Genomic DNA, 27,509 nt, shown 5'->3' on the forward strand with positions numbered 1-27,509 from the left:
TTCTAATATAATTCTGAGTTGTCAAAATCTGAATCGGGTGAAATATGTCCCTAATTTACTGTAAGAGAATGGATTAAAGAAATATGTCCCTAATTTACTGTAAGAGAATGGATTAAAGAAGTAGGAAAAACAAACAGCAGAGGACATACTCTCCTGGAAAAAAGCTTCAAAAGCTGGTAACATCTGGTTAGGGCATTTGTTACACTATCCATGGATACCCCTTACTGTGTGAGTGTGCATGTGTGTGTGTGTGTGTGTGTGTGTGTGTGTGTGTGTGTGCTGTGTGTGGTGAGAGAGAGAGAGAGATTAGGGTATTTGGTAACAGTTACTGGTACTAACACTGTGCTTTCCCACTGCACCTGAGGTGCTATCCTGCTGTGCTCTCTGTGCTGCCTTTCTCTGTCCTGCCTCTCTCTGTCCCGCCACTCTCTCCTCCTGCCTCTCTCCTGCCTCTTTCCTGCCTCTCTAAATCCTGCCTCTCCTCTGCCTCTCTCTGTCCTGCCTCTCTTTCTCCATCCTGCCTCTCTCCTGCCTCTCTCTGCCCTGCCTCTCTTTCTCCGTCCTGCCTCTCTCCTGCCTCTCTCTGTCCTGCCTCTATTTCTCCATCCTGCTTCTCTCCTGCCTCTCTCTGTCCTGCCTCTCTTTCTCCGTCCTGCCTCTCTCCTGCCTCTCTCTGTCCTGCCTCTATTTCTCCATCCTGCTTCTCTCCTGCCTCTCTCTGTCCTGCCTCTCTCAGAACGGGGAGGTTCTCTTCATCCCTCTAGGTGTCGAGGGAAGTGGAAGGATGGCACACTTCTTTCTCACAGTCTGGTTCCTCGCACATAAGCTGATTTACCACACACACACACACACACAGAAAACACACACACACACAGAGACACACACACACAGAGACACACATACACACAGAGACACACACAGACACACTCACACACACAGAGACACACACACACAGCCACCGTGGAGAGCCTTGTATGAGTCAGACCACTGACACAAGTTGTTCTCAGGTGTCAAAACTAGGACATGCCCTGGCATGTGGTGAGACGTTTTGAAACCAAGTCTTACTCTCTCTCACACACACACACTCAAGTACCACACATACACACAATCAAGTACTATACACACACACTCTGTCACACACACACACACAGTGTTACCCTGAGAGGTTGTGTCCTCTGAGATTTCCTCAGCGGGAAACAGTTTTAGACCTTCTCTTACAGGATGTCTCTGCAAAACACAGTGGCACACCAGCCAACAGAGCAAACTATCTACCATGCCTGCTGGCACACACACACACACACACAGGCCCTGCAGAACGCAGGAACACACACAGGTACAGACAGGGCAAACGAATCGAAGCTGTCATCGAACAAAGCAAATGTCTTTCTGTTTTGGAGGACACTGGCACAATCAATCTGCGTTCCATTCTTTTCATCTTTCAGAAAAAGCTCTGCCCTGAAATCGCGCTGGGGCAGGATACTTTGGGCAGGGTGTAAAGAACTGATGAAACAGGAGCTGAAAGATCCTGTCTTCAAAGGGTTTTCCCTTCCGTGGCTCCAAACATTAAGACACCATTAGCTAAGTACTTTACCTTTGAGGAGCAACATGAACTACTGAAGTTACCACTGTAAAAAATAGAAGCACAGCTGTGGACTGGAGGAGGAAGAGGAGGAGGAGGGGCGAGGAGGAGGAGGAGGAGAAGAGCGAGGGAGAGGGAGAGAGAATGCAGGAGGAAAAGGAGGGGGGGGAAGGTAGTGGGAGGGGCAGGAGGAGGAACAGAAGGAGGAGGGGAGAGGAGGAGGGTAAGGGAGAGCAGGAGAAACCCCCCCCCCCCACACCTCCTACTCCAGATAACGTATATTATTTGTTCGGATGTGAGGGCGACACTCCCTTCAAGGCCACCTAGGAGTCAGAAGGTGTATAAATACTCAGAGACCTCTCAGCCCAGCCAGGAGGGGCTCTGCGGAGGCCAGACATGACAGGGGGCCCCCGTGTCTTGAAACCTGAGGAGCTGCTGAAAAGCCAAACCTGGCGGCAGAAATACGTCCTGTCGACCAGCGACACGGATCAGCAGGAGCCAAGTACGCCCCGGCCCTGTGATATCTGACACGGCCCAACGCGTCCCTACATGTCTGACTGACCACCCCGCCTCACCTCCTCTGACCACACACACACCTACACTCACACACTCACACACACACAGAGGAGGAGGAGGAGGTGGGAGGAGGAGAAGGAGGAGGAGGAGGAGGAGGGAGATGAGGAGGAGGAGGAGGAGGAGGAGGAAGGAAGGAGGAGGAGGAGGAGGAGGAGGAGGAGGAGGAGAGGAGGAGGGGAGGAGGAGGAGGAGGAGGAGGAGGAGGAGGAGGAGGAGGAAGGGAAGGAGGAGGAGGAGTGTTCATGGAGGATGTGATCGGACAAGGTGTATTAAATGTTTGTGTGGGAATATTGTGTACTATCATTGTGTGCTGTCAAATAATACATGGCCGTCAGTCAAGGATGTTTGGAAATGCTTAGAAGATGTAAAAGTACCACAGTATACAATCAAGTTCAGAGTAACCTTTACAGTCCTCTCATCGCTGATGCTGTTAGCAACAGGATCTGTTGTTGTTGCCGCTGAGAGACAGAGACACACACGCGGTCAGGTACCTCAGAAACTTTAACTGGAGGAAAGCCCAGCTGTGACTCACTTCACCCACTTTAATAACCAATAAAGCATCGCTTTAAATCACTGTCTTTATCCTGCCCTCTCCGCCTCCCAATCTGTCTGCTCCAGAGAACAGGTGCAAGGTGAAGGGCTGTCGCTCTGTTCAACACTGTTGTAGCATAACCCTCTGTCTCTCCTCTCCTCCTCTCGTCCTCCTCTCGTCCTCCTCTCGTCCTCCTCTCCTCCTCCTATCCTCCTTCTCTTCCTCCTCCTCTCCTCCTCCTCTCCCCTTTCTATCCATCTATTTATCCATCTATCTGTCTGTCTGTCTCCTCCTTTCCATCTTTGGCCTCCATGATGTGTGTGTGTGTGCGTGTGCATGTGCGTGTGCGTGTGTGTGTGTGTGTGTAGGTCGAGCCCAAGACTAATTTAAAACAGACCTGTAGTAGAGGTGAAAGTCACAAGGGGCGGAACTTTGGAGAAGATCCCAGTTTCCTGTTTCAACATACAGCACAACTACCGGCACTTCAAATGAAAACAAACATCATTTATTACAAGAAATACACAAATATTAACTAAAATCAGTTTTATATTTGTACACATTCTGAATATTTACGACCTTAGCATTTGTTTGGGGGGAAATTAGGATTATATGTATAATACAAATATCCGAATTACTGTAATGTTTGGGAAGGGGTCAAAGTGAAATGTAACCTAATGTTTGTGTTGATAGTCTCGTGTTGTTAGTGCATCATGAAAATGTGCCAGATTTAGCCAAACAGGCTAATTTGTATCTGTCGTCTTTCTAAAGTCGGTGGCAGGTTGATGAAAACAACAACACTACAAACAAAGCACATAAACACAAATGGTAAAACAACAACATAACCAGTAATCCAAATTATGACAGCATGTTTGATGATCCAGTAACCACTGTTTTATAAGCTTGGACAACGATCTTATAGAATGTTTAGTTTAAGACCAGCCTCGCTTCTATCGACCAGTTAAGTAGACCAGGACCGGAGGAGACACAAGCACATACTTCACATGAACTCTCCCTGTGTTCTGTGCATCCGAAATGTCCCCATATCTAAGAATATCTCGGTTTTTCAGCTGAAGGAAAACACCTCCAGTTCAGAAAATCCCATTCAGAAAAATTTGTATTCGTATTCACGAAGGCCCGGTTGTATTCATGTGACTTTGTATAGGCTATTATGGGTTTACATTTGATTCATAGTTATTAAATCACAATTCGAATAAGACAATTATTAGGTTTTACAAATATCCGGTGTATAGGCCTACTGTCCACATAGCTTACTTCATTTTATTGACGAGTGTTTATTTTGGTCATCATTTGGGTTTGCAATTCTAAGTCTATTTTCACACATGCCTAATGTTCCACATAGGCTAATCCCCTATAATGACCAACCCAAATATTCTCTTTAGAATTCCATTAAATGATGACACCCTTTCTTGCCTATTTTTGGGCGGGATGGGTGGTTCCCAAAGATCTCCACCCGTGGGTTTTGCGCGCGCTCCTGTTGTTTAGGTTAAATTAGAATGATAATTCACCCCCTCCCCAGCCTCGGTCCTGACCCCGTCAATAGGAGCAACTCCCGAGGGAAGTCCCAAAGGGAGATTCACCACTCTATAGGAATTCTATTGATCGCCACGCACCAGAAACCGGGGTTAATTCCCGCGTATTTATCACTGCCACGAAACTGCTTCGGAAAAAAGACATGGTTTCACACGAGCCATGTTATTTCGGCTGTTTTTTTTTTTTTTTTAGGTTGTTAGTTCCACATAAGAACGTTTTAATATGCTATCATTTTACTCCAGTTGAGCAATGCCCCCCTGGCGGAAGCCGACTCTCCCTCGTGCACTATTCTGATCTGAGCTCTCCACTGCTGCCTACAATTCATGGCCGTGTAAAAATAGGACGGACTCAGTAAACTTCCCCCGGGTGCGCGGGCGGGGAGTGTGCTGGAGCCCCGTCCAGCTTCCCGTATGTTTACACCAGCCACGGCTCGCTTCTTGGCGGCCTGCGCGTGTGCGCCTCCTCACCTCCGGAGAACGGCTGCGCGGCCCAACGCACGACCGTGCCTGCCAGGGGATTTACTGATTGGCGCTCTGCCCGGCCGCAAGCAGTCTAGTTCGCTCGGTTCTCACGACCTCAGCACCACAAAGGCATCTCTGAACTATTAACTCTGACACGCAGGCAACAGGAACAGCCGCATAGCCCACACACTGCCAACTAGTATTTCACTTGTGCAGAAGTGGGCTTTTATAGGCTACATGACTGGCTGAGAGCCGTTGTTTTTTCATTTGGCATTTTCGTAGAAAGGAGTCAAATGCAGGGCACCGAAAGTAAAAAGATAAACGTGAGGGATAATAACCACACAGATTAACAAACCGAGCTGCTGTTTGTTGAAAAGAAATGTGCAAACAAGCATTATCATTTATAGGCATGATAAAAGGAAGGGATTGAGTAAATATAGCCTATCACAGGATTTCAACATCAAAAGCAGATATAATTGCACCATTCCCATGCCATTGTAATGTATGAGGAAAATGGAAATTCGTTTGCGAATTAGTACCAAGATCTCCACAGAGACCACGTTGACCCGTCACGGTGACAGAATATCCTCCATATGTTTAAAAGATCTTAAAAGACACACTGCCACACGCTAATGGGCCATAACTTATTTTTAAGCTGAGCAAGCACTCCGCTCTCACAAGAGTGAATGCTGGCGGACCTTTTACCAGGGTGTAACATTATCCGGGGAAGAGGAGGCCCCGCCGGCTGCAAGTGGCTGACACACGGCTAGCACCACGCCGGCTGCCACAGCAACACGTCTCCCAGTTCCAGACCGCTCTCACTAGTGTGAGATGAGTTTACAGAGATAACTGAGAGAGTAAAGTGAGAATCGGAGAGAGCGAGAGAAAGAGAGGGAGGGGTGAGGGTTATGTTTTTAAACGTTTTGGCCTATATGGTATGAAGTGGGGTGGGGGGGGGGGGGCAACCACAAAAAGCTTTAAGATCGTCTCGCATCCATGAAGTCTTGTACCGCATGTCTGCTTTGATCAATTCAACTCTCCATCAAGTGTACCCGCCAAGTGTCAGGCACTAAACTGCACGTTCCTCCGTTTTCCCGCTATTCAGGTATGGCTGCTCGAGACAAGCTGAACAATTGCTGCACTAAAGGAAGCGAGGACCCTTCCATATTCCCTTTTCAGTGGGGCAATCTGTTAGTGACATTAACCCCCAAGAGCATTTCCCATGGCCATGAATAGGCTTTAAGACTTCTTTAAAGAACCCGCTGCATAGGATGAGTCTCTTTTCAAACTTTTAATTACCTTTTTTCTGCAAAAGAAGAAATCCCCCCCTGCTATTGTTACTTCGACGCGTTTTACATTATATGGAAGACACACTCCCGCCAAAGACTGAAAAGATGTGAGTTTTTAAAACGTGTGGTTGGCTAGGCTATTCCGTCTTTAAAATAACTTCAGGAACTCGAATAAGGTTTATAAAATTAGAACATAGCATGCTAGCTGGAATGCTATAGCCTATGGACTATTGGCCAATAGCCTAGGCCTGTTCAAAATAGAAAACATTTCGAGGGGGCTACAGAATTAAGGAGACACTTTAAATCAGTGTTCTCTTTTTCAGTCAACAAAATAGTGAAGACAACTTAAGTAAATTGAACTTTAGCAACTGATTTATTGGAACAACGGGCCATTGCCCAACTTCAATTTCAAATGACAAACAATATAAAACACTCAGCTTTGGTATAACAATCAATAACAAATCTGTACAAAACTAAATATTTCCATAAAAAGTACTTCATCCCAAATATTTCATAAACCTCCATTGCATGAACACCATATTTATCACCACATCCAAATTTTGGAATCAGCCAATAAATACGAAAAAAAAACTTTTTCCATGTCCAACAAAGGAAACAACGTTCCATAAAACGGAACTTTTGAATTAAATGAACATTTGCATTTCATCGTAGTGTCTATATCCCCTGCTTCAGTCTACCAAGGGCGCCATACGGGCTCCGCGTTTTCCGGGCCAGTGTTCACTCCAACCGGGCTGACAGCCTGAGACACACAGGCGAATGACGTCATCCCGTGGACGGGGGAGGCTACCGTGGGAGCGGAGCCGGCATGGACGGGGCTGGCGTTCACTGTGACAGGCACACCCGCGTTCGCGTAAAGAGGGATTACGGGAGTCGTGGCGGAACTGAAGGCGGGGTTGGGAATGAGAAATGCGAACTGTCCATCCGTGGCGGGCACGAGCTGGAACCCGCCGAAGACTTTAGGGGAGAGGGCTTCGGAGGGGCTGAGTTTGGAACCCATGGAGGCACTGTTGATAGGCAGGGTGGAGGGTAGCTGCACGTGGAGGGGCTGCGCGAGGTGAGACTGCTGTTGTGTCTGCTGGGGATAGTTCATGGCGATCATCTGCCCCATGCAGCCGGACAGGTGGTTGAGGAGCCGCGACCTCACCTCCGTGTTCACCCCCTCGCTGGTGGACAAGAAGCGGGTGACCTCGTTCATGCATTCGTTGAATCCCGCACGGTATTTACTCAGGACGGTAGAATCGGCTGTCAGCGCTGCTAATTAAAAAAAAGAGGAGTTCGTTTTTAGAACATTTGCTTGACGAAATTATGTGTACACTGTGCTCACTTTTTGTGATGGAAGTTTTAGGCTAACGAGTAGACTGTAGGGACATATGGTATTTGAATTTACCGGTCATCTGGACCCGCTGTAGGTTCCTCAAGTGCTTCACTGTCATCTCCAGAATATCGGCTTTCTCCAGTTTAGAATGCCTGGAACTCTGAAAGACAAAACAACGCAAGGACGTTATAAAACGGACTCAATAAAATACAGCACCATAACTCGAGCGATTGTGCAAGTCTGTTTATGTTTAGATGTTGTTGTTGTTTTTGTGAAGTTAAACTTACATCTTTCTTAAGTGCATCGAGGATAAGTGTCTTCAGTTGTCCGAGGCTTTCGTTAATCCTTGCTCTCCGACGTTTTTCCATAATTGGTTTCGATGACTGGAAAAAAGTATATATTGACATTAATTATTTGTCCTTTAGCCGTATAAATAAGACTATGCATTGCATGTCCGTTTCATTCGGAACTGGTTTCAGAAATTGACAGGTGATCGATTTTGTTTTAACTGTTTATAGGCTTATCTGTGTTTATTTATTTTTTTAATCTCACCTTTCTATGCTCACTGGCATTTTTGGGTTTGTCCGGGGTGTGGGACGCAGTGGCTGGGGCCCCGGCGACGGGAGAGCCCGTTGGTTTCTCCATAGTATCGGCTGGCATCTTGAACTAAATATTCTCCTCGATTACAAAAAAAGTCCTTAATTCCTTTTGGGGGAACAGCGGCAATTACTACAGCTGGTCGGTACGACCGCGCTTCAGGAGTTCAGAAAAAATATTCTCAAACGTGAACGATCGCGGAAAGTGAGAAAGCCCCACTGATCAGCTATATCACTTGTTATCACCGAACTGTCATCGGAGTAGGAGAGCGTGCTTGAGACCAGGCAGCGTCAGGGCAGATCGAGACTGCTTTGGTGCCGACACACGCCAGCGGTACTTATAGATGGTTCGCGTGCTCCTAGTTCGTGTGAAACCCTCTCTGCATTCTTTCCCACACTCCTCTCAGCCAATGGGCGCGCGGACTCACCCATTGGGCGCGGGGCAGACTGCTGATTGGACAACACCCCCGCGGGCTGTCAGTCACGCGCTGCTCAATCAGTCCTGCAGGGACAGACAACAAAGCGGCGGGTGCAGCGGGCCTGGCTGTGAAGCGATAAGGGGAATTGGGGGAATGCGCTGTGTGTTTGCTCCCAACTTTTTCATAGTAACCCGCAAGAATTCATGCTTTTAGTGTTTTAACGCGTAATAGTTTGAGTTTTAGAGAGAGAATGGGGACTCGGAACAAGGTCCAACAAACATTTTGAAACGTTTTTTCTGCTTTGATTTTGTTGTTGTTTTCCATAAAATGGCTGAGGTGCATCGCTATTTGTCATCGGAGTTTCTACATTTGTGATTCAATTTAAGCTGTTGTTGTTGTTGTTATGCTGTAATGAATCCCCAAATCTACCAAAGGCTTGTCATAGACCTCTGTAAGAACAAGTAAATACTTATTTTTTACTTATCAATGTTTTCCGCATAAATAGGCCTTCTATTAAAGGTTTATTGATAGACAATTCGTTTAATACAGTTGGACATAATAGTTACTTAACACCGCTTATTCTAAGTTTGTCTTAACAACTACTTCAAATTTTGTATATAATGTTTTATGTAGCCTATATATAATAACTCCTAATCCTACAGTCGGTTGCGCCTTCAAAGGAATAAACAGCTGTAAAGGCACGCGAGGCGGTTTGCAGAAGCAAGCAGGAAACCAATGGCAGGCAGCCACTTTATGCAAATGAAACGGAGAAGGGTCTTATTGGCTGTGTGAACACCCATGTGTCAATCATTCCAGGGCGGGAGTCTCGAACGGGCGGGGAAAGCGATGCGACATCTGTCCGCGTGCCACTCGCAGTGTGTGCGCCTGCTCCATGCTCTTCAACTTCCCCTGAGCACGTGCCAAAACTGGCTTGGCTGATTACACAGCGGAGAGAGACGGAGAGGGAGTGTTCCTCTCCAAACTGTAGATTTTTCACTGAAGCATGGAAAACATTTCGCTCGTAGGCCAACAATGCGCTTGTCTTCTTCTTACGTTAGTATAAACTAATCATATAAATGATACATAAATAAACATATTACGTAGTTAGGCTACTTTATGATGTCTGCTATACAATGTTATAAGTGGTCTACTAAATACATTATTAGTTTTTTTACATGATAAAAGAGCATTCGGTTAATCGTGCTTAGTTTCACACGCAACTCTGTATCAAATTTTTGGGTCATTTTCGCACGCAACATGTTTGCAAAAGCGTTCTAAGTTTGCCTAAACACTATCTGCTTTATGGCTAAAACAGCGTTCGGACGCAGCGAACCGATTAGTTTGATGGAGAAGAGCGCCCCCTGCTGACAGGTCTAGCCAGGAGTCACGTGAAGGTTTAGCAAGACTCGGTATATTGGCTTATGCACTTTTTTTATTAAACTTTTCAAATCTCAGCCTGGTGCGTAATAGTAAACTCTGGTAAACTGTCAGCGCCAGTAAGCCTACCGCACATTGCTGCAGAAAAACCCTGTTTAACTGGGCACAGGGTTCCTAACGATGGTAAGCAAACACGCATTCAACCGTAAGACTATACAATAACCTACATGATATAAAATATCCAAGCACTGACATAAAAAAAGGGAGGCAATGTTCTTAATGTCAGTTATACAACGTTGCCAAGCAAGGAGCGTGTATGTGATTGTTCACGCGTAAGCCTACCGGTGTTGGCCACCAGGCGGCGCAGTATTAATCCAATCATCTGGAACACCGTACCTATTGCGCAACAATTAGTCTCTAGTAAAATGTATTCACTGTTAGCAAGAAAACCCAAACATCACAAGTAAAGAATGTGTTTTTGAACATACTCATTAACAAAAACGGTTGTTCATAGAGCAGTTTATCAGAAGATGTGTCAAATAATGTGAAGGAAAAAAAACGCACACCCATGTTTTACATTTCCAACTTAGACCCTGCAATAGCATGAGAATTAAATCATTTAAGCAGTACGGGAATAAAATGTATTCCATCTTTCCTGTCGTCCTATAGACAGAAAACTCCACTCATCAAACAAACAACTAAATTCAGTCAAATAAACACAGAGCTGTAACAGTTTTAGGACACCAGAACATTCTGGGTAACAGTTTCAGGACGGCACACCTGAAAAGAAACATTAAAAAAAACAGTTGGCGAAAGAAGAAAGGCCACATTTCCACATTTAAAATCCGAGTTACAATGGGGGCCAACCAATGGTGGCGGTGTGATCCTTAGATGTAATAGTAATCTAACAAGCCTCGCCTGAGCCCTATAAGAGCCAGAGTGGATCACCAGTCTATTGAGCGGGCCCAAATGTAATAAAAGTTTGTTAAGCCTCTTCCCTGCCCGGTCTCCATCACCCCCACCCCCGTTCCCCTCCACCCACCCTCCACTCCTGTTCCCCTCCTGCCCCTCCTGCCCCCCCCTCCCCCCCTCCTCATTGTTCTGGAGCTCTTGTCTTCTAAGAGGGGGCTCTACTGAAGCATGCCGGACTCTTGTTTACCCAGCATCTCCTGGACCTGAAGGGCCAGCTGTGTGTGGCTTGTGTGCTCACGTTTGCTTCGTTTGCTTTCGGATCGGCGCAAATGACGCAGAGCTAATTCCAGCGCCGGGCTCTGCGCACGGTCTCGACGATGCCCCCTGTAGGCCTGGAGGGGTCACTGGAGGTGGCTGGGGGTCAGGGTGGTGTATCTGGGGTTGTGTGGATGTGGTTTGTGTTGTCAGTGCTACGGTTCTGTCACTGTTGGATCAGAGATGATGAAACATGTCAGCGCTTTGTCCACGCTGTGGTGTGTCTGACACACTGTCTGGTAAGGAACCTTTCAGACAGATCAAGTGGGGAAGTTGAAAAAAATCCCCAACCATAATTCCCTGGATGTTACGGCCTTTGCAAACGTACGGGAGTCTTTGCGACGCACGCACAAAAGGAAGCACAAAGGAATCCCCTCTCAAGCCAGCCTGAAACATTTCGAGTGGCGACATTATCATAACACCCGAACAGAACGCATTCTGACACCGACAATACCGACAATACCAGCCGGCGGAATGCTAATACCTTCTAGAACTCACTGCTCTTTTAAGGGCTGATTTACATGCAATCAAACTAAAGCCGAGGGTACTTGCTTTTTGACTTAGGTTCATGAGGTTGGGGCCCTGAAGATGAAAGGAAGGGATGGGGGAGGAGAATGTCTGCCTTTGCAGATGTAACACTGTCCGGTGGACAGTTGTTGCGGAGCGTGCTCAACAGCATCTTTTCACCGGCGACTGGCTGATTTGTCCTCCTTTTAATGAGCCATTTTCCTCTTAATCTGTGTTCCAGAAAGCTGAGGGGAAGGGGGGAAAAAAAAGAGTCAATTATATCTGTATTAGCTGCCGTTGGTTGGACAATCTCCTCACACACCCTAACCCTAATCAGAGGGCTGGTAATTGTGTTTGCCACGATGAATCCTAACACAAAGCAGCAGCGAGGCATGTGAAGGTGGCTGGTGCATTCTCACACAATTACTGTGTCCACTTTAGACAGGAGGCGGGTGGGGGTGGGGGTGGGCGTGGGTGGGTGTCAAGCAAAAAAAAGGAACACAAAAGGGTCAATTCAGGAACCAGAATCCACCTGCAAAAATTCCGGAAATTGAACACAGCTGAAATGAACTGAAACAGTTTTGTGAACTTCCAGTGGGATGTGAAGGAATTTTAAGAATAATTCTTTCCAAACTGTTTCTTGTTTAGAAACACTGTCTGGTCGTGAGACAATTGCTCGTATTCAGCAGGTTGCAAATCAATCAGTGAAACACTCAATAGTATGCAACAGCAAGCCCAGGACAATAGGAACAGTGCAGTTAAGGTACAGAGGTGAACTATGCAATTTTGGGCTCCCATTCAACAACCAGTTAAAATGAATCTTCGCCAATTATTTAGAACCTGTAGTCAATGGTGCTGTATTAGAACTCAGCTGAAACATGTACCATGTAGGTCAACTTCTGTTCACTGAAATTATTTTCGGAACATATAGCTTTAAGATTGGCCTGAACTTTTGAACACAACTCTGTGGGTTATAGCAAGGACACATAGTATATAATATTTTGGGGTTTACCTAAACTAATGTCATTACAAATATTCTCCCTTAGATCACATCCGACCATCTATCTTCTCTAGTCAACATTATGCTTCTTTAACAAGATTTCTTTGCTTCTTTCAGCTCCCGTATCGCAGGTTGTAGTCAGTCTGTCCAACGTTCCTCCTTCTGCAACATTGGGCTGGAGACCAGTAATTAAACCATGTTGATCCATTCTGCTACCCAACTTCAGCCTTTGACTGAGGACTCCTGTGGTGGCTGCATCCACCCTTGAATTGAATAGCAGGATTATGCCGCTAACCCCAAACCCAAAGCACAAATACGCTGGGTTGGAACCCATAGAGGAATCTGATGACAATGAGTAAATATGATGGTTAATATTAAATAACTGAGCACTTATTTACATGTTAAATAATAATGCTCTGAGCGCATGTGCTTTCAAAGAGAGCTTTTGCAAGTTTTTCTTGGCATGAGATCTAACGAGATTATCCCCTGGCTGTGGTCGGATATGATATTGCGTGTGTGTTGTTGCTAGGGACTTCTTAAAACTATGAGTGACTTAGTGATATATTTAGCATTTGGTTACTCCCATCTTTGTATTGGTATTAATACAACTTATTTCCTTGTTGCAACTATTTTGTTTGATGTCTTCAGCACTGTGGGAAGTTTTATATTAGTAAAAAAAAAAAGAATAAATCCATGAAAAAAAACAGACGTATTTCTCATGACTGGACTGGGGGTCGATCAATCAAAGACATCAAAGCAGGAAGTTAGTACAACAAACGTGACAGAGCATGGTATTTTTCACAGAATTTAGCCTTATTCTTTCTTAATCTTATTACTTTCTTTTTTGTTCCAATACCTGCAAAAAAAGAAGCCTGGGATCAATTATGTTTGCTTCGCTTTTCAAGAAGCTTGTTGTAATTTTGCCATCTGCAGACCAGCATGTCCAGTTCAATGTGATGTATTCACCCTGTCTCTCTGCCTTTCTGAACAGAGAGAGAGATCCCCATTCTCTCTCCTCTCAGCCCAATTCAGAGCTTTATTCTCTTCTTTTAAGTGGACTGTTGATGAGGTTAGTCTAATCAGATTAAGTCAACTCACATTGGTCTCTGCAGTTAGTTGTCCTTGTATAGGTCTGACATCTCCATGCTTTCCTTTATCTACTTTTTTTTCCTTTTTTTTTTTTTGCACTTTTCATCCAGGCTTCCACCCCATAATAATCCTTTGAGCGCAGATTCCAATGGACTCCTTTATAAACCTTAGTTTTCCAATGATATAGGTTGTTTAGAATGGGTCACTACACCGCAATACACGGGCAGAGGGCTTTAAAGTTGTGCAGTGACGCATTTGGAACATTCTCGCGGGTGTCTTTGTAAAAAAGGGCTTGTCGCCCTCAGATTAGGAATACACAAAACACTAAATCAAATTCTGGAAATCACTGGAACCTTTAATTAGATTCTTAAATAAATGTTTGAGGAGTGTTGTGTTAAAGTACAAGACTAATGCAATCTTCACTTGTGTTAAGACATGGATGAAACCAACTCTCTCATGGTTAGTTGTTAACTAGTCTCTAAATGTCATAAGCATTGTCTGGCAAGTAATTGGTCAAATTGCATTAATGTGTTTTAAATCCTTAAACTACTAAATTAATCACAACAATCATTTTACAGTTTGTCACAGGTTATTAGAATTATTTTTCAAAGTTTTTACTGAACAATTAAATTGAACTGTTGAATGTGTGCTTAGTTTGTATAAAGCTGAAATATTACAGTTTTTTTTCTGCAATAGTAAGAAAGATGTTCAAGTAATACAGGATACCATGAACAGATACATTTGAGTATAAATGTATTTTGTTATACACACTGTCATAACTTTCAACCAGGAAACACAAAACAAACAGGGCTATTTGTTAAAGATATTCAAACTTTTGCTGTGAACTCTTTGTCTGCATAAATGCATAAATGTCTGATTAAGGGTACACAGAATATAAGTAATACTGTATACGACAGTTTATTATTCAAAATAATAAAAGATAATATAATTAAAAGTCAGCAATTTGTGCTTGTCATTTTAACTACTTTCACTACTACAAATGTAATCAGTCAACAAGGGCGTGTAAACTAGCGAGGGTACAACGTCTGGGAAAATTGTGAGGTGTGCTTGCCACTAGCTCAGATGAGGAAGTTCGTTTAACTATCACCTCCAGACCTATTGTTTAAAATAATATGAAAAGTCAAAATATTCAGAGAAACACAAGAGTTTTCATGGGTGTACTTACATTACACAACTGATATTTCTGTATATACAAGTATGTGTACTTATTATTTATGAAAATTGCGTCAATGAAAAAAACAAACAACAAAAAACTAGAAAAACCAAGTGGGCCTCAACATGTACCTCCATATTCCCGCCTCACTGAATGTGACCTCTCCAGGAAGGTGCCCTGGAGAGGAGAAGCGGCCTTCAGTAGCAGACTGTACGGTGTGTGACCACGTTGTCATCGGTGTTGTGCCATGACTAGATTCCCCCTGCTAATAACAGGATTACAAAGACAATAAGCACAATGACTACAGAGGAGGCCCCCCATTCACATGACTTAAGAGGCCTCCACTGAGAAAAGGAATGGCTGCCTACTGTCCTAATGAGGGTCTGGGGAACCATTTAAAGTTAATGGATCAGAGAGAGAGAAAGATGAAGGGGGGCGGGGGAGGGGAGCGAAAGGAAGGAGGGAGGGAGGGAAGGAAGGAGAGGGGGAGGGAGGGGAAGAGGGAGGGGGGGAGGGGGGGAGGGGGGGAGGGAGGGAAAGGAGAGGGGGAGGGAGGGGGAGAGGGAGGGGGGAGGGAGAGAGGGAGGGAGGGAAAGGAGAGGGGGAGGGAGGGGGAGAGGGAGGGGGGAGGGAGAGAGGGAGGGAGAGAGGGAAAGGAGAGGGGGAGGGAGGGGGAGAGTGAGAGTGAGAGAAGTAGAGAGAGAAAGACGGGGAGAGACCGTCTCCATTAAAGACATTGCTGCAGACTGTCCTAATGAGGGGCTGTAGAACAATTTAAAGTTAATGGATCAGAGAGAGAGGAGAGAGGCTGAGAGAGAGAGCGAAAGAGAGAGAGAGAGACGTTCTCCCCATAATTACAGCGTTACAGCCATCCCTCTGGGCTCCACACTCACTTCTCTGGGCACACCGGTCACAGCACGTCATCCATTCATATCATAGCTCCACTCTGGAATAATCCAGTATGACAGTTACAGCCCCCTTGAATGCGGGCGGACGAGGCAGCGCTCTACGCGGCCGCCTGTAACCTCGTCTCAGCCTCCCGCCTGCACATTCCTGCAGTTGAAACAGAGGGAGGGCGCCGCAAAGACAATGCATCAAACATATCAGACAGAAGCAGAGCTGGAAATCAAAAGAGTTTCTAAGACAGGTGTCCCTGGCTCTGCAGTCTGGGAGCTTCAGACTGTGAGCTGAACGGACAGGACCAGTACACTACTCAGTGTGTAGTTTGAATAAGCATTGTATGTATATAATGACTTGCTTGTTAAAAGTGAAATATATTGTAGACGGATGAAAGTCTTAAATGCACTTTAGTGCAAGTTGATATGTACAGTATACTGTATATACTGTATGTATATATTATATAGGTATATATTAATATGTGTATTTCTACACATAACTTGTGCTTCCAACAGTATTTTTTTTTAAAGAATATAATGTGTGTGTTGTAAAATTCTTGCAATGCAGCTTACTATAGAAAAAAAATGATATTTTTTCTATCAAATTATTTTATGTACAAAAAAAACATAATAACAATCACAAGATTAACTTAAAAAACTGACTTCATCCTGAATCAACATTGAGTGCAAAATTGAAAGTACTTCTGAACTTCTTTTCTGCCATTTTATAAGATAATCTGCTACCTGTCACTGAAGGCTAAGGTAGCAGAAAAGTAATTTAATTCTATTAGTTTCACTTGTTTGTTTGTAGATTTGTTTTTCCCATTCATGGGTTGAGACGGGTAACATGCTAGTGAATGATATGCTAGGGAATTAAATACAGGGACAAAATGGTCGTTTTTGGTCTTTTGGTTTCAATTTAACTTGTGTCGAATCCATTTGGCAAAACCAAACAGGCCTAAAAGGGGAACAGCACTTTTCAGAGGCTGTGGCGAATGGTGTTGGTTAAGTCAAACAGACAAACACAGACCAGGAAAAGCGCATTTGTCACTGAATGAACACGCTGAATACGACCCACAATCTGTTTAGGTTCATAAAGAACCACTCCGAACGATCAGAAAGCAAACTATTCATATTCTGACTGATGTTTTCACAACTCGTGAGGAAATGTGGACATTCCATAGGGAAAGATCTATGGCCATGGGCTAAGTGGAAAATCTCCCCAAACTAATGATGCACAAAGGTCCAATTTCACCATTTTCCTCCCTGATAGCCGTATTAAAGGTGGCTTTAGATATTTTTTGTTCCGTTCGGTTGGTCCGAGAGAAGAGAGATGCTTTTCTCTCTAAGTTTCTCAGGACAAAAAAAATGACTTCTTTTGTTCGGAGGCAAAATCAATGCAAATTAATCCTTTATGCATTTCCCTGTGAATAATTTAAAGTCTTTGGCACTTTTGTTTGGGCCCCACTCACCAAACAAAATCATAAGAAAGGTGGAGAATGTGATCATTTATGGAGAGACCGTGTGGAATGAGATGACCCCAGTCCCGCCTCACAAAGAGCCCTTTATGACGCCTCAAGCCTTCCATGAAGAGCCAGAGTTCCATTCTAACTGACCAGGCACCACGGGAGACCCAACACGTGCAAACGCCGCCCAGCCAAATCAACTCTATTTACTCCAATAAAAGAGAGGGAAAACTAACCAGCCATAATCTATGGCCATGGGCCATTCATAGCCATCCTTCCCAGGGATAGGCTCACTGACAGGGTTGGGAGGAATGATGGTTGCCAGACAGTAGGCCCTGTTGCCAGGTGTGAGTACTGAAGCCCTAAAGAAGAGACCTTCACCTGTGAATGACAGGAGAGGACTGGTCATGACATTATATGTGATCTCACACAATCATTGTTGGCCACCTGGCTGACTGGACATTGAACGTTTATTTATGACCAAAGAAATATACCAATCGTTGAATTTCTTCTTTTTAAACGTACAATTTTTTTATTTATGTTTCTGTGGTTTCTACAGGCTGTCATCTGAAATTAATGGTTGTAATGTTTGAGCAACTAATGACAGGCTTTTAAGGATGGAAAAAACGTCAGAGTGAGTTTGAGCCAGAAGGCAAAAACGGCCCGTGCTAAAACATGCAGTAAATGCGATCTAACTTGAGATAAAAATACAACCGCCAACCAGTCACAATAATCAGCGTCTACCATCTACAGAAATGTTAAAACAATCTAGTTAAAGAAAAAAGAAAAAAAACACAAAAAAGAAAACGGCAACATGAACTTTATCAATCAAACTCACGATGAACAAGCTCAAATCAAGAACTGATTCCCAACGCAGCTCAAATCTACAGCAGAATCATCCCTTCAGGCTATGCTTCAGTTTACAGTTTACAGACCATGCGATCATCAAAGACCAGCCCCTCCCTCCCTCCTCCTTCCTTTCCCTCTCTCTCCCCCTCCCTCCCCCCATCTCCTCTGATGTGAAGGTTCACACACTTCCCCACCCCAAACCCTCACTTCAACTTTGTTTTGGGCCAAACATCGTTGGAAGAAGGACGATTTGTGTTCCCCCCAAAAAAACAACAACATCATGTATCAAGCGGATCAAAAGCTCCAGGGGGGTCACAAAAGCGAAGGGCTGGCAGAGTCACAGACAAGCACAGACATTAGTCACCTCGTTCCCTTTCAGGGACATCACAGAAGCAGCGAGTGTGTTTACACCGAGCAGGAAGGCCCACGCTGGAGAGGCCGAGAGGATGGAAGGGTCTTTTCACTGTGGATGCGTACAAGAGAGCCACTGTTGTACGCAGTTGAACACAACAGCTCCGAGATCAGAGGAGTCAGGAAATAGATGTTTCTTTTCGTGTTTTTAGGCACACAGTTTTGTGTCTTTTTCCTTGAGCTTGTCCCCTTTATTTTGTAATCTTCACGACTTGTAGATACAGTACCGTGCCACTGCTGAAAGAGTTGGACATTTGATTTACGTTTATTCAGTGCAAGAAGTTTTTTTTATGATGCAACGTACAAAAAGGTTTGTGCCAATGTCAGTGTCAAACAATGGCTAGGGCCACAAGAACACAGGACATCATAGCTAAGATTAAAAAAAGTTCATGGAAGTTCTTTCATTCAAAAAATAGAAATCATTGTCAGACTAGAGGAGATCCATTTCAATACCTGAAACTCACAACACGATATCATCAACCAAACGTTTCACAAACACACTTCCTCACAAAGCTCCACTGAGGGTTTTTCCCAACACAGCCACCCTGCCCTGCAGCACAGCCACCCAGCCCTGCAGCACAGCCACCCAGCCCTGAAGCACAGCCACCCAGCCCTGAAGCACAGCCACCCAGCCCTGAAGCACAGCCACCCAGGCCTGCAGCACAGCCACCCAGCCCTGCACAGCCACCCAGCCCTGCAGCACAGCCACCCAGCCCTGAAGCACAGCCACCCAGCCCTGAAGCACAGCCACCCAGGCCTGCAGCACAGCCACCCAGCCCTGCAGCACAGCCACCCAGCCCTGTCCCCTGTACCTCCCTCACGTCTTTTCTATCCTCTGCTGTCCCAGACCCCTGCCTGCGTCTGACCCTGTGTACCCGGCCAACTGCCCCCCCCCCCCCCCCACCCCTCAGCCAGCCTTCCAACCCCCCGAAGTCTCCCCCCCCAACCAAACCACCCCCCACACAACTGCCTATCTCCACCCCCCCCCCCCACCCCCCCTACCCGGCCCCGGGGAAGGAGGCCCACAGAGAAGCTGGGTCTGTGGGCTCATTAGCGGGGCCCACCTGGAGGCTGGCCCTGGGGCCTGTGGGGGAACCAGCCTTGATCTGAGGGCTGGGAGCGGGAGTATGACACACGGCCTGGCTGGAAGTAGCCGGCTACTTCACATAGGAAACCGGGCGCAGAGTGTGTAACACAGAGCACTGTGGGGGCGAGGCCCACTCAAGCCCTCAGTCAGATCAGACCAATCTCTTTAATTGTCCCCACAGCCAAAACAAGTCCTCTTAAGGAGCCCCCTTTTCATTCACCTCAGCGCCATAAAAGGCTGTGGGTCTTTGAATCCCGCTAAAGAATCCTCTACATTTAGTCATTTTAGCAGACGCTCTTATCCAGAGCGACTTACAGTAGGCTAAGTACAGGGACATTCCCCCTGAGGCAAGTAGGGTGAAGTGCCATGCCCAAGGACACAACGTTGTTTGGCACGGCGGGGAAATCGATCAGGCAACCTTCTGATTACTAGCCCGACTCCCTCACCGCTCAACCATCTGACTCCCTCTACAGGACTGCTGGATGGATGTTTTTGCTTTGGTCTGCGATCGCGGCTGTCGATATCAATAAACGACTGGCTTCTCTTTTCACATGGATGTTTTGACTCACTATGGGATGCTAGCTCATTTGCATGTGTTGTTTACTGCGCGTTAGTGTCAGTTATGTATGTCTGCCTTTATCTCAGGGTTTTTCTGGTGGTGGTTGTGGTCATGGGGAGGTATGTTGGTGTCTCGAGCCCCTGTGGTTGACTAGCCTATGTCTGGGAGGATACAAAGAGCTCCCACGGACAGGACAGCTAGCCTACTGGGACAAGTGGCTCCCACAGTCCCACCAACAGGGAACACACAGCACCAAACCAATATCAGACCCTGTCACGTGTCATATCACTGTCAAGTAATGCATATTTCCTCACCTTTAATTCATTCAGATTTGCCCAGCCAAAGCAGGGGTCACGGGTAATCCAACACACAGAAGGAGTTTGTTTTTTTCGGATCAGTTGTTGGGAGAACGTGGTATCTGGGATCTAGTGAAGTTAGTGTGGTTCCAAAGGTAGTTTCACAGAGGTGCAGATATGCGTGATCAAATCAAATCAAATGTATTTGTATTGCCCTTTTTACACGCAAGCATGTCACAGAGGGCTTCACATGCGCCCATAGAACTGCCCCTCAACCAACCTAAACCCTCAAGGAAGACAAGGAAAAACTCCCAGACAAACTCATAACGGGAGAAAAAATGGAAGAAACCTTGGGAGGAGCAATTCAGAGAGGGATCCCCTCCTCCAGAGACGGTTGGTAGGAGAGAGGAGCAGAACACAAGCTAAACATAGTCATACAGTGTCAATGGGTTTTGAAACACCAAAATCCATTGTTCGCCTTTATAGACGTCGGATGGGACCGGGAAACTCGCTGTTGGCCTTCATGGAGACTGGATTCCGGGTGACGACCTGGTCCAGCGTTGGCAGACCGACGAGTACTATATATAGTTAGCTTGTGGGGGAAACGTCCAGTTCATGTCCAGTGTCGTGTTTGAAAGTATCTTCTCTTTTTAGTCCCCTTTTTTCAAATGACAGGAGTTTGGAGAAGGTTGACATCTTTCTTTAACACTTTCGTTCGCTTTTACACCCATGCTTGGCAGTCCAGAAACCCCTTCCCCCATTCCCCTCTGTAAAATGCATACACAGAATTACATGGTTCTATACAGGAAGCGGAAAATTACTTTCAAGACAACATAAAAAAAACACAACATAAAAAAAATACAAGACAACAGAAGGTCCGCAAGATTATGACCGGGAAACCCCTGTCACGGGCCATCACATGAACAACAATTAGCATTAGCATGGCTCTCCATGCTCTGCCATCTCAATAAGACCCTTATGAAAAGAGAAGCCTGCTGACTAAGCACATTCCACCTGCAGCTTGCAGTTCAAAGGTCTCCCATGATGGTCTCACCCTGCACCTCGCCGCTTCACAGCCAGCCAGTCAGCCCACCGGCCCCGAGGCAAACCTGGCAACCCATCTCCACACCGCAGGTGACCACAGCGCTCCCCCAACAGTCCCATTCTTCTTCATTCTAAGTGCAGCTAAGCTAACTCTATGGTACCGCAAGGGGTTGAGGCGCTAACAGCTAACCCTGTGATAAAGTAGGGGCTGAGATGGTAACTGCTAAATGTGTGGTACTGCAGGGGCTGAAACGCTAACCGCTAACCCTACGCTAATGGCTATCCCATGGTACTGCAGGCTGACGATGTGCTAACCGCTAATGCCTCAGGTGATATGCGAGTGAGTTTCATCTTAGCATTAGCTCCACCTCTGCCCTGAGGGGCTAGAGAGCATGAGGGGATCAGCATATGGCCAGCTAAGAAGAATACCCCACTGTTTGAAGGAGCTAGCGAGGAGCCTCCAGGGTGATCGTGACTTCACGCCTCCCATGACTAGATTAAGCAGAATAATCTCCCAGTAACGAGACTTTAAATCAGAAGTGGTAAAACTCGGGTCCTTGGGGTCACTTACACACAGCACATGCTGTTTTACCTCCTAAAACACTCTATTTTACGACAGCAGTAAGAGTGGAAATGAGTACTTTTCCTCGCCAACTTTCCCTGAATGTTTCCCCCCGTAAATGAAGGAAATTAGAGTTTATCGCTGTGTTCAAACATACTTTTCTAGGCATTCCAAAAAGTTAATTCAATCGCATTTAGTCCTTAACCCACGACAAATCTAATCAAGCAAACAGATTTTTATTTTTGCCAACGAAGATTCAAATGAGCATCCTGCAGCCGTTGATTACTCTAAGTGTGGGTATCTGAGAGTGTGTGTGTGTGGGTCATGTGTGTGTGACTTTTTAGTGTCCTTTACCTGTGATGGCCAGATTTGAAGACACTGGCCCTCTGTTGACAGTGCTGCTGTCACCGCAGGTCTGGGACACCTGCAGGCTCCGCTTCCGGCTCCAAAAGAAAAGGCCTGATGAAGCCTAAATCATGAACATCATGCGTGGGTGATTATCTGCTCAGTTCCACATCACCAGAGGAAGACCTCCCTTTTCTCTCTGAACATGAAAACACATACACGCATTTTTTTTTTTTTTTTACGGTGGTGGGGGTGATTTTAATCATTTTACAGGCTGATAGGGGTCATTTTGAAGGCTTATGGGGATATCTAAGGGGTTACCCAACACAATTGTAGGTGAGTTCAGCACAGCACTTGTGTGCCACCACATTGTGCATTTCAGAGACCAACCGATTGCGCCAAACAGCCCAGAACAAACTCTGCTTTCCACCTCCACAAAAAAAAACCTCATCTCATCTCATCCAACTAAACTTACCCAAAATGGAATCACATTCCTCTCAGTGTGGGCACTTTTGATTAAAACCAGGACAAATGACACTACTGTGGCGGTAACATTTGGCCCCTGGCATATTGAAGTAAAGGCCAGGAAGCCCTTGGTTACCCTCCTTGGGAAAACAGCAACTAATAATGCAGCCGGGAGCACTGCTGTCAGGCTGATTAGGAGATGCCTTCCCTGGGCTGCTGGGCAGCAAAACGGCGCATTGGGCTCGTCTTCTGCCCTCTGGGAACTGAAGTCTTTCACAGCTCAAGCACTTACCCCTCACCTTTCCTTCCTCTCTCCTCTCCTCCGTCTTTCCTCCCCCCCTCGTTCCGCTTCCCTTTCCCTCTCCTCTCTCTCTCCCTTCCTCTCCTCCCTATTTCCTTCCCTCTCTTTCCTTCCCCTTTCCTCTCTGCTCCTATCCAGTCCTCCCTCTTTCTTTTCCTTTCATTTCTTTCCTCTCCCTCTCCTCCCTTTTCCTCCCCCCTCCCACACCCCCTCCCTCCCACCCCGCACAAGACCTGGAACCTGGAACCCGCTTCTTGCTGTTCTCTTAATCTATCACGCGGTGGAAGCAGTATAGACAGTAAGGCACCCTGGGGATGACAGATATGAACATCAGGATTAGGGATGGGATGGGCTGAGGTGGTTGAGGATGGGCTTTGTTTACCTGTTTATCTACTTATTCGTATCGCGCTGCGCCATGTTACCGAATGACTGTGCTAAGAACGCATGGAGGAGAGGAGATGTGGGAGAACAGGATGGTCGGTACACGATTTGCCCAAGCTTCCCTTCCACCTGAGTGGAATTAATTGAGATTACAGTAATTCACTGAATCGACCAGACAATCAATTTATCTCTCGACCATCACAAACTATCCCTGTCTACCCATGACTGTAGTCTAAGTCAGAGAGACGCATCAACATAGCAAATGTCAAAGTCTTAATTTGACATTAGGAGTGATTTAAATAAGTCAGTCTCACGAGAGTGGCTCTACAAAAAACACTCAACGAGTAAAAATAAAATAAAAACTCTCCTAGTGTGAAATCCACACTGACATTTGCTGCAAGTGGTGGCCACAGACCTGTTCATTACTGTTCCCCTCTGACAAACCTCAGGTCACAGCCTGCAGGAGCCACATGCTCCAGACAATGACATTCCAGGCAGGAGACGCATCACAGCGCCTCCACACCGGGCAGAACCACCACGACCAGATCCACGTCTGGACCTGCTGTCCGAGCTCCAGACAGCTGGCTGGAGGAGCAAGGAATGCCAGACTTTGGCTCGATAGGAGACCATGTTCCCCTTATTGGCTACCGGAGAGAAGAAACGCAGGGGACAATGTCCTCGATGAGTTCTCACACAATAGGAACAAGACATTTATGACTCTTAGGGCCATGCAGGAGGAGGAGGAGGGGGGGAGGGGGTCAGATTCAGGACAGTGCCCTGTACCCCCCCCTGTCACCCCCAGAGAGAGTCTGGTCCTTGAATAGACAGCCTCACATGTCTGAGGAAGGCTCTTCACGCAGAGCACCTACCATGCCTGTCCTATTTGGGGTGATTTAAGTGGGATGTTATTAGCTCTTCCATCTATTGTCTCACACCCAAAGTCTCATATGCCACTGTCTTTAATCATTAGCCCTCACCGCTAGTAAAGTTGGAGTCAGCAAAATTCCTGCGTGCCATTTCTCACTAGAGGTATGTGGAAATGACAAGTAAAAGCCCCAGGTAACCGAAGAGAAAATGTCAAACGCGTATTGATGGTTTCCATGGAGATCATTTCAGGGACATGTAAAGGATACATTAAATACTGCATTGAATACAATAGTTAAAATATGTTTTTTACGCCACATAATAGTTACAGAAGCCTGGTTCTGGTCGGTTTCGTTTCAATTTTTTCGCTGGTATATTTCTTATATCATAAGATCTTCTTGTGTCATAAACAACTTTAATAGCAAAACAAGATAAACAGTTTTTACATTCTAGCTAAATAACTTCATTCTGGTGTAGAGTTCACCTGCGTCTTGGTTTAAGTTTACTTTTTGAATGAAAATAGTATGATTGACTATAATCAAAACACTAACGACATAGGCGCTGTTGTCTTCGGATAAGAACAGCACAACTTTTGTGTTATGAAAAGTTTCTTAAAAACCGCCTGCATTATAAAAAGGTACATGACAACTATATTACCGGTTAGAGAGGTTTGTCTTTAATAAATTAGCCTATATTTGGTTGGAACATTTTTAATACGCCTGGTAATTAACCGGCACGCTCAGTTAGGCTATGATCGCCACCTACTGGTGAAATGGCAGAATCTCAATTCGTTGTTGAAAGAGAATCTCAATTCGTTGTTGAAAGGATAACTTCTCGTTCACATTTCTTCAAACTATGTTCGTATCTTCATAATTTACTGCAACCTTTGGTGGAGAAGTTTGGACACGTTGTGGCCTATATATTTTAGGCTATCTATTGGAAATCATTAGTTAAAAAGATAATATATTTACTGATTAAAGCTCTCAACTGCAAATATTTGTTAACAATATTTAATTGTATAAACGCACATTCACACGTCATTGTCCGGTGGGTCAATACAATGTAGGAATAACCCACCAAACCCTTTGGATCAATATTGTTTTTGTCGTATTTAAACCTCTCCCAATTAAACTGTTTCGCGCTCTGGAGTTTCTGGACGCTACTTTGATAGGCTACTTATGACACACATTCACGCTCCCAATTAGAACGACACATGTACCCGCATCTTTTCATCCACAGACACTCGCTCGATTTCAACACAGATCGTCTGCCGTTCAACAACACTGATTGGGCGAATTAGCCGACATCATTGTGGGCCTAAACTGCTCATCTGCTATTTGAACCGCGCAGCCCAACCTTTTCCCCAATTAGAACCATCTTCCACTTGGAGCGTCCTTGTTGAGAGCACCGGTAGAAAAACAAGTCTCTTTTAACAGGCGCGCTCCATTCTCTAGTTCACTGAGAAGTTTACCCACATGTGCCCCTGCCCCTAACCCCTGCATGAGAAGGGGTCAGTGCTAAGGTCAGGGGTCGGCACTTATTCCATTGTGGCCGAGAGCCAACATGAACCCCAGGGTCTCCCACAGCGGCTGGGAGGGGAGGGCGCCAGGTTTGCGTCAGGTCCCGGGAGGTGTGTGTGAAGGGAACCGGAGCTTCGCTTTGACGCTGCCTGTCGTGGCCGAGGCCGGGTTGAAAGAAGACTGTTCAGATTCCCTTAATGAAGAGAAGAACAAGAGGGTTGTGGTTCTTTGTCGCCCCCGTCCTTTGTGCTCCTCAATGCCCCGGGAGCAAACAGAGGAGCAGGGAGACGACGGCAGGGACATCTCACAGGTGCGCCCAGATGCATGTGAAGCTTCACTGGAGAAAGACCCAAAGATGTCCCTATGTGTGTGTGTGTGTGAGGGTGAGGGTGTGTGTGTGTGTGTGAGGGTGTGTGTATGTGTGTGTGAAGGTGGGTGTGTGAGGATATGAGGATATGTGAGGATGTGTGTGAGGATGTGAAGGTGTGTTTGTGTGTGAGAATGTGTGTGTGAGGGTATGTGTGAGAATGTGTGTGTGAGGGTGTGTGTGAGAATGTGTGTGTGAGGGTATGTTTGTGTGTGAGGATGTGCGAGTGTGTGTGTGTGTGTGTGTGACGAGCCAGGGTTGGTCCCAGAGTTTACGTGGCCCTCAAGGGGGAGGTCTGTGTGAGAACGGACCTAGTTAGGACCGTCTCCAAAGCCCCATAGAACCAGGCGTCCAGGTCAGGCCCCTCACCGCAGAGCGACTCTGCGGTGTCCTAACCACTGATTGTCAAAACAGCAGCAGGCTAGCTCCCTTTCTGCTTCTCTCTCTCTCTTTCTCTCACTCACTTTCTTTCTCCGTTATCAGCAAGCCTCCGTCTATAATTGACCTGATTCCCAGATTACTCTCCACTGTGGCCACCCTCGCTGTAACACAGAGGTGGGTAGCGTAGGTGACAGGAGACTGGCCGACTGAGAAAAAGAATGTCAAAAGAATGTATTCTTCTAATGGCTTTGAAAAGAAAACAGGAAAATCATTATAATGACCGTGGTCCCCTCCCTCCCTCACATTCACTCACTCTCTCTCTCTCACACCTCACACAACCACACCTCTTTCTCCCTCTCTCACTCATACACACACACAAAATACACACACGCACACACCCCTGAAACACCCCCGCAAGCACACCCACACACACTCTCCCCCTCCTTATCCTTCTCTCTTCCTCATCCAAATCTTGATTAACCTCCTCTTCCACTCCCCCTTCCCCTCCCACTCACACACACACATAGACACAATGTGCCTTGGGGCCCCTGACAGATGGGAAGAGAGGGGTTTGGGTGGAGGCAGGAGGGGTGCCCTGGACAAATGGCAGCCTGGTTTAGTGTGGTGTTGTCAGGGTTTGAATTGATCCCTAGGACTGCCGATGATTCTCTCTGCCAGTGTGTCACAATGGCAACAAGTGTGTGGATCTGGGAGCAAGCTTGTGTAGGCATGGGACCCACAGACCCATGAATGATAGCTTAGCAAATGACCCTCCATTCACAGAGTCTCATTGTAGAGCATCGCTCGTTCTCTTTCACTCTCCCCTCTTTAAAAAAAAAAAATAGAAAAGAAAGGAAAACTATACCGCTTTGTATGTTTTATTGGATTTGATTGGTTTGAGATTCAGAAAAGTTTTGGGTTTTTTTGTCTGATTTTTGGGGAAGTATTTCCTTTTTATTTATTTTTAAGGTGGAGGGGGGTGATGGGGTTGGGTTGGGGGGG

The 27,509-nt window shown here is 45.9% G+C and overlaps 1 protein-coding gene across 2 annotated transcripts; it reads right to left on the reverse strand.

Annotated features, from left to right (window-relative positions):
- Positions 1 to 6,338: 6,338 nt before the first annotated feature.
- Positions 6,339 to 8,258, reverse strand: her9 (hairy-related 9). 2 transcript variants are annotated; one of them, XM_047040010.1, is made up of 4 exons: positions 7,877 to 8,258; positions 7,612 to 7,707; positions 7,397 to 7,484; positions 6,339 to 7,260 (listed from the first exon to the last, which is right to left on the reverse strand). In XM_047040010.1, exons 1-4 carry the CDS (start codon positions 7,982 to 7,984, stop codon positions 6,683 to 6,685), a joined length of 870 nt encoding a protein of 289 aa, XP_046895966.1. In that variant the 5' UTR covers positions 7,985 to 8,258; the 3' UTR covers positions 6,339 to 6,682. The 2 variants fall into 2 exon arrangements, with proteins under 2 accessions (XP_046895966.1, XP_046895965.1); XM_047040009.1 differs by having other exon boundaries at positions 6,339 to 7,263.
- Between the last annotated feature and the right edge of the window lie 19,251 nt (positions 8,259 to 27,509).

Source organism: Hypomesus transpacificus, chromosome 18 (assembly GCF_021917145.1).
Source record: "Hypomesus transpacificus isolate Combined female chromosome 18, fHypTra1, whole genome shotgun sequence".
NCBI lineage: Eukaryota > Metazoa > Chordata > Actinopteri > Osmeriformes > Osmeridae > Hypomesus > Hypomesus transpacificus.

Bases quoted from the DNA above. Each gene is read 5' to 3' on its own strand.
- her9 (XM_047040009.1), bottom strand. From the start codon at position 7,984: ATGCCAGCCGATACTATGGAGAAACCAACGGGCTCTCCCGTCGCCGGG. The intron at 7,485-7,611 runs GTAAGTTTAACT...TTTGTCTTTCAG, and splicing joins TCGATGCACTTAAGAAAGAT to AGTTCCAGGCATTCTAAACT. The intron at 7,264-7,396 runs GTAAATTCAAAT...TTTTTTAATTAG, and splicing joins ACAGCGGGTCCAGATGACCG to CAGCGCTGACAGCCGATTCT.